Source organism: Eretmochelys imbricata, chromosome 22 (assembly GCF_965152235.1).
Source record: "Eretmochelys imbricata isolate rEreImb1 chromosome 22, rEreImb1.hap1, whole genome shotgun sequence".
In the NCBI taxonomy this organism is placed as follows: domain Eukaryota; kingdom Metazoa; phylum Chordata; order Testudines; family Cheloniidae; genus Eretmochelys; species Eretmochelys imbricata.
In genome coordinates, this window is record NC_135593.1 from 3,586,654 (window position 1) to 3,599,073 (window position 12,420).

At 61.2% G+C, this 12,420-nt stretch overlaps 1 protein-coding gene across 1 annotated transcript in view; it reads right to left on the bottom strand.

Moving 5' to 3' along the window:
• The window catches only part of ROBO3 (roundabout guidance receptor 3), a 139,951-nt gene that overhangs the window by 37,138 nt on the left and 90,393 nt on the right, over positions 1-12,420 (bottom strand). The window contains exons 6-7 of the mRNA XM_077839631.1: positions 12,153-12,280; positions 4,120-4,244 (exon numbers count right to left, since the gene is read on the bottom strand). Coding sequence (XP_077695757.1) covers positions 4,120-4,244; positions 12,153-12,280 — 253 coding nt within the window. The remainder of the gene's footprint in view (positions 1-4,119; positions 4,245-12,152; positions 12,281-12,420) is intronic.

A 12,420-nucleotide genomic window follows, 5' to 3' on the forward strand; every position in this document is an offset into this window, starting at 1 on the left:
AGGCCTCTCCCACCAGCCCTCGGAGCGCGCGGGGCCAGGCCCCTCCCGCCAGCCCTCGGAGCGCGCGGGGCCAGTCCCCTCCCACCAGCCCTCGGAGCACGTGGGGCCAGTCCCCTCCCGCCAGCCCTCGGAGCACGCGGGGCCAGGCCTCTCCCGCCAGCCCTCGGAGCGCGCGGGGCCAGTCCCCTCCCGCCAGCCCTCGGAGCACGCGGGGCCAGTCCCCTCCCGCCAGCCCTCGGAGCACGCGGGGCCAGTCCCCTCCCGCCAGCCCTCGGAGCGCGCGGGGCCAGGCCCCTCCCGCCAGCCCTCAGAGCGCGCGGGGCCAGGCCCCAACCGCCAGCCCTCGGAGCGCGCGGGGGCAGTCCCCTCCCGCCAGCCCTCGGAGCACGCGGGACCAGGCCTCTCCCGCCAGCCCTCGGAGCGCGCGGGGCCAGTCCCCTCCCGCCAGCCCTCGGAGCACGCGGGGCCAGGCCTCTCCCGCCAGCCCTCGGAGCGCGCGGGGCCAGGCCCCTCCCGCCAGCCCTCGGAGCGCGCGGGGCCAGGCCTCTCCCGCCAGCTCTCGGAGCGCGCGGGGCCAGTCCCCTCCCGCCAGCCCTCGGAGCACGCGGGGCCAGGCCTCTCCCGCCAGCCCTCGGAGCGCGCGGGGCCAGGCCCCTCCCGCCAGCCCTCGGAGCGCGCGGGGCCAGGCCCCTCCCGCCAGCCCTCGGAGCGCGCGGGGCCAGGCCTCTCCCGCCAGCCCTCGGAGCGCGCGGGGCCAGGCCTCTCCCGCCAGCTCTCGGAGCGCGCGGGGCTAGTCCCCTCCCACCAGCCCTCGGAGCACGTGGGGCCAGGCCTCTCCCGCCAGCCCTCGGAGCGCGCGGGGCCAGGCCCCTCCCGCCAGCCCTCGGAGCGCGCGGGGGCAGTCCCCTCCCGCCAGCCCTCGGAGCACGCGGGGCCAGGCCCCAACCGCCAGCCCTCGGAGCGCGCGGGGGCAGTCCCCTCCCGCCAGCCCTCGGAGCGCGCGGGGCCAGGCCCCTCCCGCCAGCCCTCGGAGCAGGTTGGGGCCAGGCCCCTCCCGCCAGCCTTGGAGCGCGCGGGGCCAGGCCCCTCCCACCAGCCCTCAGAGCGCGCGGGGGCAGTCCCCTTCCGCCAGCCCTCGGAGCGCGCAGGGCCAGGCCCCTCCCGCCAGCCTCGGAGCGCGCGGGGCCAGGCCCCTCCCGCCAGCCCTCGGAGCGCGCGGGGCCAGGCCCCTCCCGCCAGCCCACGGAGCGCGCGGGGCCAGGCCCCTCCCGCCAGCCCTCGGAGCGCGCGGGGCCAGGCCCCTCCCGCCAGCCTCGGAGCGCGCGGGGCCAGGCCCCTCCCGCCAGCCCTCGGAGCGCGCGGGGCCAGGCCCCTCCCGCCAGCCCACGGAGCGCGTGGCTGGGCCCACTCCGTCTGGAAAGCACCTGGGTCTTGTGTTTGTGGTGCCTTCCCCTTAAGAAGGGAAGCATTCCCCAAGGAGAACGGCTGCTGGAGGGGGGGGATGACTGGCCCCCGCCCTCCCTCGGGGTTTCTGTTACTGGGTGAGGAGGGAGCTGTGTACAGCAGCAGGCCCTGGTGTGCCACAATCCTGGTCTCACACCTCCTCTCCTCCTGCCACGCATGTGGGCAGAGAGAGGCTACATCACAGCACTGCCCTCCTGGCCGCACCAGGCCCTGGGGCAGTTCTGGGCCTCTGCTGCAAGCATGCCGGAGGAGCCAAAGGAAAGGGACAACAGACGATTGAACAAAACAGAAGGGATGGGATGGAAAGAGCAGCTGCCAGGCAGGCGCGGCTCCTTGGAGATCTGGCAGCTGGTGCGCTAGGCACCGCAAAGCAAACACACTGCCTTGCCCTTCTGAGCTGTGCAGCCTGTGGTATCATGCAGGCCCGCGGGTGCCAGGCTGGGCAGACAGCACATGGCAGGCATGCCCGCAGCTCACCCGGTGGTTCTGACAGAGGGAAGCCAGGCACACACTGGAATCTGCTTGCAGACCCCGGCAAGGCCCTGCCGAGCAGAACGGAGTCGTCCTGCTCCACTGGCCAGGAGATGATGCAGGACCCCAGGGAGCACAGCATTGCCCTGTTTCAGTCCCAGAGGTCCGATCCTTTTGCCACTCCAGCCTGGGCTCCAATATTCCTGCCCTGTCCTCCGGGGCCCGGTTCATCCCTATGGTTGTTCCCAACGGGGTTCAGTGCTGACTGGCTCTGCTTTCAGGTTCCTGGGTCCCTGCACACTGACCCCTTCCCGGAGCGCTCCAGCTGAGAGCGCTCTCACCCATGCGGTATGGTTCCCTCGGCTCTGTACGGCCAGTGGGCAAGGGGGGAGCTTTGCGTTCATGGGCAAGGGTGTGGGGCTCCAGCAGGGCAGCAGAGCAGCGTCACTGTAGAAATGTGCACTGCAGAGCAGCAAGTGCCAGGGCTGATCTGAGCACCTTAGCTGAGGGAGCCTCAGGAGGGGAACCCAGGGGGCTGATCTGAGCCAGGGCCCAGGCAGGGAGTGGGGAGCGGTGGGGAGCAATGTTGAACTGAGCCAGGGTCTGGGGAAGGGAGCCAGGTAAGGGTCAGCTAGCACCTGTGAGCTGGGGTAGGGGGCAAGTCAAGCTGGGCCCTGGGAGCCAAACTGGGGCCTGAGAGCCCGGGGTGGGTGTGGTGGTCAGTAGAATCGAGCTGGGGCCTGGGAGCCTGGGTGGGTGTGGGGAAGCTCAGTCGGGTGGAGAAGACCTGCCTCAGGGGAAGACACGGCAGTCTGAGGGGGCAGCAGAAAGCAGCTGGCCCCCAGGGCGAGGCCAGGGGCCCATGGCACGAGGTGGCAGCATCTGGCAGAAGAGGAGAGCTAGACACACTGTTGAGCTGGGCCCCCTTGGCCCTGCTGTTCCCCGCCCCCCTGCACTCACTAACCTCCCCTCCCCACCCATCACACCTCCATAGGCACAATGCTGCCTCCCCCCCGCCACCCCCGGGGCTGCCTTCCTCAAGCCTCACCCTCTCAGGGCAATACTGTTGGCCTCTTGACTCCTGCACTAGGGTCTCGCCAGTGCCTCACCCGCCTGCAGGAGCCTCGACCACCCACAGAATAGCCCTGGCACGGCTCCAGGCACCAGGGCAGCTGGGGATGATTCGCTGCGGGGCGAACCCCATTGCCAGGGCCACTTAAACAGCTGAGCTAAGCCCCAGGGATGGACCAAGTGGGCCCCAGCATGGCCCCATGGGAGCCACCCAAATCCAGGACCTCTCGTCCCCAGGGCCTAGGAGGGGGCTGGGCATGGAGGTGTCTCAGCTGCGAGGATGAGCTGGTTGGAACGGGGCAGCAGGACCGTGCCTGGGAGATCTCCCCGAATCGAAGCCAGAATGAACTGGGCTTGACACAGCCCAAGGGCTGGACCCCAGGGCAGCCCGCAGGGGACAGGCAGCAGGCTGGCGGGCAGAGAGCAGCCTCGGGGGAGGCAAGGGACGGGAGTCACTGCCTGGCTGACTCAGCCAGGCCTCGCACTTGAAGTGCCCAGTGGAGAATGTTCCTTCCCCGTCCCCTGCTCCCTGCCACGCCGACGCTCGCTCGCCAAGGGGGTGGGATTCCCAGCCTGGGCCGACGCGCTCACACTCGCTCAGCTCCTGCAGGGTGGATCTTGCTGTGCCCACAGCGGCTCAGGAGAGACATCGGGCGGGCTATTCTTAGCACGCTAGCTGGCGCTGCCCTCCCTGGGGCTCACGCCTCCCCACTGCAGCCTAGACGTCCCCACACAGGCCCTGGCCTCCCGGCTCGCAAGAGCAGAGTCAGCCAGTTGCTCGTCCCGAGAGGCCGCCCTAGACACTGTCTCACCCTGCGAACACAACGCTGCTTTGTTTGTCCCAAGGGACTGGGTCCCTCCTGGGTCCGGGTGGGGTGGGACCAGGTTTGTGCCCTGGGAGCATTGCTGGGGACTGTGATCACATGGGCCAGGGACCCCAGATGTGAATGCACCCTCTGAGGCTGGAGGGCAAGTCACAACCTCCCGATGGGCTCGGAGTCCTGGGCAAGGCAGCCAGAGCTTCGCAATCTGGCTTCGCAAGGCAGGGGCGTGGGACAGGGGCACGGGTAGGCCTTGGTACACACTCAGGGGAGGGGGCCATGCAGAACCTACCTGGCTGCCCTCCTTCTGCCAGAACACAGCCGGTGGCGGGTTTCCTTTGGTCTCACAGTGAAAGGTCACGGTGCGGCCCTGAGCTACAATCTGGTCCCGAGGGCGCGTCACTAACTGGGGTGGAACTGAGAGCGGGTGAAAAGAGGGAGAAACAAATAGACACGGGTTGCAAAACTTTAGAAGGGGTTTTGTCCAACAGCATGGGGTCTCCAGGCACTGGGGCTCAGGGCGCCTGGGGCTTTCTTGCAGAAATGCTCCCCCAGGAGGTGGGGAGGGGATGCTGTGTTGGCTAGCAGAACGTATTTCCACAGCCCAGAGGTCCATGCGTTTCTCTTAGCCTCCAGGCAGCTGACCAGGAACCGGAGCGCTGGCCCTGTCGGCAGCTACAGGGACCCCAGGGAAAACCCCTAATGCTGACATGCTGCACTGGGGCAAAGCTGGGCTTGCAGGGCGCAGCCTAATTTGGTACCACACCAGGACACAGCATCTACGCAGGGATAGCGACACCAGAGCCAGTTCCCTTCCTGGAGACTGGGGCTCCGCCACGCTGCACATCTGGCCTGTTTTATGGCCTAAGCTAACACTGGGGCAGCAAGCACTAGGGAGGCACAGCAAACCATGCCAAACCAATCTCATTCCCTTCTCTGGCAGGGTCACTGGCCTAGGGGCTGCGGGGGAGCCAGAGATGGGACAGAGCGTGATTTTAGTAAAGCTTTTGACACAGTCCCGCATGACATGCTCATCAGCAAACTAGGGCAGCGCTCTAGATGAATTTACTGTAAGGTGGAGACACACCAGATTGAGAAACCGCCCTCAAAGAGTAGTTATCCATGGTCCCCTGCCAGACGGGGAGGGTATCTAATGGGGTCCCACAGGAGTCAGTCCTGGGGCCGGTATTAGTCAATGTTCTCACTCATGACTTGGCTAACGGAAAGGAGAACGTGCTTGTAAGATCTGCAGATAACACTACACTGGGTGGGGATGCCAGCACTTGGGAGGACAGGATTCGAATTCAAAACAACCTGCCCAAATTGGAGAATTGGTCTCATTTCAACAAGAATAAATTCAATAAAGAACAGAGCAAAGTACGTCACCTAGGAAGGAAAAATCAAAGGCACAGCTACAGAATGGGGAAGAGGATCTGGGGGTTACAGTGGATCACAAACTGAATGTGAGACAACGAGTTGCAGTTGCAAAAGAGGCAATATTCTGGGGTGTATTAGCAGAAGCGTTGCATGTAAGACACAAGAGGTAATTGTCCTGTTCTACTTGGCATTGGTGAGGCCTCAGCTGGAGCAGTGTCCAGTGCTGGGTGCCACGCTTTAGAACGATGTGGACAAACTGGAGAGAGTCCGGAGGAGAGCAACAAAAATGATCAAAGGTTTAAAAAACCTGACCAAGGAGGAAAGGTTAAAAAAGCTGGGTGTGTTTAGTCTTGAGAAAAGAAGACGGACAACAGTCTTCAGATCGGTTAAGGCTGTTATAAAGAGGATGGGGATCAATTGTTCTTCATGTCCACTGAAGGCAGGACAAGGAGCAATGGGCTTAGTCTGCAGCAAGGCAGATTTAGGTTAGATATTAGGAAAAACTTTCAAACTAACTCTCAGGGTAGCTAAGCTCTGGAAGAGGCTTCCACAGGAGGCTGTGGAATCCCCATCTCTGGACCAGGTTGGCAAACTCCCATCAGGGATGGTCTCGGGTTACTTGGTCCTGCCTCGCACAGGGGGTTGGACTTGATGACCTCTCGAGGGTCCGTCCAGCCCGACATTTCTATGGCTCTCTGGTAACATGGCAACCTGAGCCCTGGGCCTTCTCCCCAGGTGCTGGGGCGTCCGATGGGCTGTTTACAGAGGTGAACAGCCACAAAGATATTGCAGCACCTGCCTTCTGTTTCTCTGACAGAGCAGGAGTGCTGCCGGGTCCCTGGAGAGAGGCCCAGAGCTGCAGGTTGCATTGGAAGAGGCTGCCCAGTGGGACCGGGAGCTTGTTGCTTCTCTGTCAGCCACAGCGAAGGCCGGAGGGGGCCGCATTTTCTTCCTGCTTTTTTCTGACACTAGCACTGCCTGGCTGGGCCTGGAGAACAGGCTGAATGGGCAGCATTGCCAAGTGTGGCACCTTGCTTGGCCCTTGTGCATGGGCAGCCCTGCCACACCTCCCTGCAGCCCTGCTTTCACCCATAAGAAACCTCACAGGCAAAGCTGCACAAAAGGTGGACGCTATGAAAGGCAGCAGCACGTTAATCAAGTGAGTGGAAGTGGAACAGAGGGGCTGGTTTCCTAGCCAGACTGTAAAACCCTTTGGATTTAGGGGTTTTACGGTAACACATTTAACTCCAATGTCTAATTAATAGTCTGGATAAAGGAAGCCCTTGCTAATGGTACCACATCCTCTCCCCTTCCATTCAGATGCATGAGCTCCCGGTAAACATTCTCCAGCCAGACCTCTCCAGCCAGGGCAGACTTGACTTTCCTTATATTTGTAGGGGAAAAAACGAGGAGAATAATTCTTAAAACCCAGAACCCCACATCCTCCATCAGGAAGAAGAAGAACAGGCCTGAGACTAGACCAGTCCCCTAAAGGGGAACAGCCCAGCCCAGGGCACCCTGCACTAATCCCAGCTTTGGCTCTGTGATCCCGCTCTCCAGGCTGCGAGCCACGTTCAGCACAGAAAGAACGTCACTAACAGTGGGAACAATTCTTCTTTCCTGTTGTGAAATCCTCCTGGTACTTCCCAGGTCTGTGAAAGCTCCCAGACGGCAGCGCTCCGGGACATCATGAGCCCAGATAAGGGGGGCTTGAGCTGGGAGTCACAAGAGGCAAAAAAGGCCACAGTTTCCTCCTGTTTGATTTTGTGGGGGTCACTTACAGGGAACTCGAAGGAGTATCGTTGTTGCAAACACTCCTTGATTAGCAGCTGTGACCGTCCACGGTCAGACGTACCCAACTCTTCCATAGCTTGAATGTGATCCAAAGCGGCTGCACTGTGCAGGGGCTCCCCAAATAAATGTGTGAAAGAAAGCACCCCCTGAATCCTATGCCACGAGCCATCTGGTGTCTGCAATGTCTTGGCTACATCTACACAGCGCCACAGTGTGGACTACGGGCATGCAAATTGCAGAGCGCACTAACTAACGGCCTCTTGTAGACACTGCTGGCACGAAAGGAAAAAGGTATCTGGCTTGTGTTAACACAGTCCTCTTCAAAGAGGGCTATGTTCATATGAACTAGCTACCTTTTCATTCACGCCAGCAGGGTCCATATGCACACAGGGAAGTTAGCTCTGCAATTCACACTCCACTCGTGTGTGCTGCGGCACAGTGTAGACCAGGGCTTAGTGTGCGGTGTCTTCTCCAAAGCAGGATGCGCAGAGGAGAATTAAAACACATTGTTTAAAAGGTCCGTTAAAACTTACGTGTGTGCTGGAAGCCCCCAGCCCAGCTAGTGGGACATTCTGGATTTAAATCCTTGAACACCTCGTTGAGCATCCTGGTCAATAATCTGACTAGCTCGAGGTTAAAACTACTGGGGGGAGGGTGGGGTGGGAAAGAATACCCCAACCCACGGGCAAAGCTGCCCCATTTAAACTGCTAGAGCCTTGGCCAAGATCAGCCCAGTATTTGGACTCTAAAATCAGCCAGATTCTGACACTCTCGCTCAGCTGAGTGGCACCTTGCCCCAAAGCGACCTCCCGGACGTGAGATCAGCAGGGCCCGTCATGGGGTAAGGTGCTACTTAATGGAGGTTTTCATAGCAGCCTCATCACCATAGAACCTCTACTGATGAGTAGAGGATCAGAATTTGGCCCTCTGACATTTCTAGTGCACACACAGACAGACAGAGACACCCCTCTCCCTCCTTGGGCTGAGACATAAGTTCCCTCTAAGCCGTGTGGCAACGCAGCAGGCTACCAAGGGCCACGCCGGCAGGGAGAGGCGCCTCTCCCCCGGCCCCAGGCTGCTGCAGCGAGAGAGGGCTGGGAGGAATCAGCCCTAGGGCAGCCTGCACCCCAAACCCCTCATCCCTGGCCCCACCCCAGAGCCCATCCCTCTGCCCCAGCCCCCCTCCCACACCCCAACCCCCTCATCCCCAGCCCATCCCCAGAACCCGCACCCCCAGCCAGAGCCCTCACCCCGCCCTGCCCACCAACCCTCTGCCCCAGCCCTGAGCCCCCTCCCACACCCCAACTCCCTCACCCCCAGCCCACCCCCAGAGCCCGCACCCCCAGGCAGAGCCCTCACCCTGTCCTGCCCACCAACCCTCTGCCCCAGCCCTGAGCCTCCTCCCACGCTGCGAACCCCACCACACGTCACCTCCATATTGGTGCGCATAACAAAATTCATTCTGCACATGGATGGGAGAAATGAGAGGGAACGTTGGCTGAGACGGAGCATGGAAACTACCAGCCCCAAAGGATCTGTTTGAGAAAGTAGCTACTCTACAGCCGAGCCCGCTCCCCGAATAAAATATTGCCCAGCTGCTGGCACCCGGGAGAAGCAACAGATAGTCACTAGCTAGCTCCAGTGGGATACCGAGCCGTTCCCTTTCCTAGCAACCATCCACCACAGCCCCCTTAACACAACTGTCCACCCCAACGGCGCGCTGTGCAGCACCGGCTTGGCCTTCCCGGCAGCCAGGACCCAGCGCCTCAGCAGCCGAGTAGGGTGCGCTGTGCGGGCGGGGGAGAGACCGGTGGGCGGTGGAAGTGAAATCACAGCCGCGAGTGGCAGCACTTGGGGTTTTCCTGGCTTGCAGTGGTCTCCGCAGCAACCTTCCTGGTCTGGGACACAGGAGCCGGCCTGTGTGCAACCCCGAGGGGATCTCCCTGACCAGACTAGCTTGGAGCCCTGGGTGCCCACCTACATCCCGTGAAGTAGGCCAGGGGAAGGGGTTTGACTCAGTGTGGTGCGAGCGGGCTGCAGCAGCACACGGGACTGATACTCTTCTCTGGCTGGCACAAGTGAGCTGGAGCTCACAAAAGCTCATGCTCAGATAAATGGGTTAGTCTCTAAGGTGCCACAAGTCCTCCTTTCCTTTTCTTTCTGCTTCCTAGAGGGATCGCAGGGGGACAATTCCAAACCAGACGCCCCCAGCCAGGTATTTACAAGGGGACAGATAAGAGGGAGCCAGGCAAGGCCCCAGGATGTGGCAGTGAGGCTCTCCTGAATAAAGCCATAACACTCAGGGGAAGGTGCATTGATGTGCCTCCGGATAACCTCTGGGCACTCAGAGCAGGATCTGGAGATGGAAGGGGGAGGAGGGACAGAGAAGAAAAGGAGCAAGTCTCCTAAATCAGCCACCTTCCCATAAATAACTAACCCTCCCCCATCCACCTCTGGCTGTTCAAAGCCTTTTCTTTCCTCTCAATGGAAGACAAATGACATCAGGTTTTACAAATGCTAATTGCCCGCCTTATCTCCCCTCTGCCCACCCCTTCCCTGCTCCCTCCAGGAGCAGGGAGACAAAGCAGAGCTGTAAAGTATTTATGGGGCACGGGACACTATCACATAGAGCTTCAGGTGTGCCATTGTCAGGCTGATCCCTGCAGGCACCGCTTTAATGAAGTTATGGATTGCTAGGTACCCCCATGCTAACGGCCCCCCCCCCCCAAAGCTGCTAGCTCTCCCCAGCTGAATTTCCATGGCAGGAAAAGAAAAACCTGCAGCTGCTTAATTGTTATTGATCTGCATGTGGGACGGACGCTGCACAGAGAAAGGGTGTGCGGCCGAGACCGGGGAAAATCCAGAGCAGGGGCCAGTGCTCTGCACCAATGGTTCTGCTCACTTGCACCAGCTGAGGATCTGGCCCCCATCACAAAGTCTGTTTAGGGCAGTAAGTCCCCAGAGCTGAGTCCCCAGAGCCATCCCCACACAGTGCAGGGAGCCGGCCCGTGCCAGGAACCCGCCGGCCTGGCTTGAGAAGCAGATCTGCAGCTGGAGATTTAAGCACGCCCTGAGGAAGCCATGCTGCCCCCTCCCCTTTGCCTGGAGGGCAGGCTGCCCCCCCCCCAAGCAGTGGCTGGAGGTGGGATGCACCTTGCATGCTCTTGTGGGAGGCTCATTGTAAAGGGAGCTCAGCTGGCTCTGCCCAGTGCTTGGATTCAAATCCAGCGACCTGTGACCTCTCCCAGCAACAGCCTGTGTCTGTGTAACCACCTGCTCCACAATCACATCTCAATGGCTGTGGCTGGAAGGGAGGGGGCGGCAGCAATGCAGAAGCCTCTTCACAAAGCACCCTCCCCCCCCCGGGCTTCAAAGGGGCAGCACCCCTCCCCCCCCGGCTTCAAAGGGGCCAGGCGCCCACATGGAGCAGGGACGATGGAGGCTGACTCAGGAAATCCACCCCCACGTTCTGCTCCTGCCCCACTTCAAAGGCCAGGAGGAAACGAGGGCCAGTGACGTGGGCGCCCCAGGAAGCATCACTTAGTGCTGAACGAGCGCTGCTGCTAAGGGGCGGGGGCGGATCAGAGGGGGCAGATCAGAGGCAGGAAACTGACTGGACTGGGGCCTGCCCAGCGGGCAGAGCAAAGGGAGCCGGGTTCTGCATTGGCCCCATCACTTGCTCCCCTTCATGCCCTCATTTTTACCTCTACAAGGAAAGCCAGGGGGTTTGTCAAGGGCATTTCACTACTGACACAATACACACCTGATGGGCTAAAGCCAACCACACCCTGCCCAGAGCCTGCGGCTCCCAGTGCCTTCTGGCTGCATCAGCTGCAGGGCCAGGCCTAGTTACTGCTGTCATGGGAGCCTAGGGGGGTCTGTGTCTCTGACTTAATGCACTGCAGATATTGGCTATTGCACGGGGCTACCAAGTGGCTGGTCCACACGCTGGAGACGGGAGAAGGACACTGCGGGTTCACACACTGCACAGCGGTTCTGTGGCTAGAGGGCAATCACAGGGCCACAGAGTGGGCTAGTGTTAATTAACTCCCAAGCTCCATGCTGGAACCCAGTGGCTTTTCAGCTGAGAGAGAGAGAGAGAGAGAGGGAGGAAGAGAGGGAGGTGCCCATGGTGGGAGAGACCTGATCAGATGCACTAGCCAAATGCTCTGCAGCCAGCTGAAGGCCAGTTGGATTCACAACTGCAGGCTGCTCTGAATTCCTTCTTCTCCCAGAAAGGAGAGTTGGAAAAGCCCTTGTAGGCCAGCCAGGCCCGTTCCTGAGAGCCCCCGCCGGCAGGTTTTAGAGTGCTCTCCAATGGTCTGACGCAGGCAGCTGGCCGGAGCACCACAGGGTGTGGGGAGAGGGCAAAGAGCCTCTTGCATAGATCGTCTCCCACTATGGCCTCATGAGCCCACAGGAATGTCACATGCACAGCCCCTCCCTGCCCGCCACGGTGGCCCCGCGGCCATCCCCGCGGCCATCCCCGCATGCCCCAGTGTTATGAGATGAAATGGATACTCACGGAATGGGCTCACTGGAACAGAGAACACAGAGAAACAGGCGTGAGATGAGCAGGATCCAGCGAAGCCGGGGGGGCGTTACAGTGACAGTACGCATGAGGGGCCGAGAAGCAGAGTGAATCGGCGCTTCTGAGTGCCGGGCCCACTCGGCCTCTCAGCGATGGAGCCTGCTGCGTGCCAGCAGCATGGAACAGACGGATCATGCAAGGAGGGGGTCATGGCAGTGTCTGCCTATCGTGGCCAGGCTGATTCGCCTTCCCAGGGACTTCCACGCACTAACCTCGGCCCAGCCAGTCGGTACCGAGGCTGTGGCCAGCTGGGCCCAGTCGCTGGTGTTGAATTGTAACCAGAGGGGATCGACAGAGACTGGCCTGGCTCAGCGAGGGAGCCTGGCCCATCTCCCTCCATCCCGCCAGCCCCGAGCGCTGGAAAAGATTCACATCTAACACCCCGGCAGCAGTCGGTGCCCGACTAGTGTCAGCCGCCTCTGAGGAGCACTCAGGACCTGGGCTGGGATCTCCCCATCACGAGGCGCTGAGAGAACAGGGCTGCTCATCTCCTCCTCGACTCCATGTGTTCCACCACCAGCAGCAGCCCCCATCGCTGCCTGGCCCCCTGAGCGACCCCTTACCGTGGACGCTGAGCGAGCCAGAGGCTTCCGACTTGCCCACGCTGTTCTCTGCCACGCAAGTGTAGGTGCCCTCGTCCTCAGCACTGACCCGGCTGATCCGCAAGGTGCTGTCACTCTGGATGTCTGCCCTGGGATTGACCGAAACAAACGCTGTGAGAGCCCAGCCTGGCGCCAGCCCCGGTGCCCAGGATGCCAGTGCCACATTGGTGCCAGTGTTGTACCCGGAGACCACTCCCATTCAGTCCATCCTGCTCCCCACTGGGGGAGA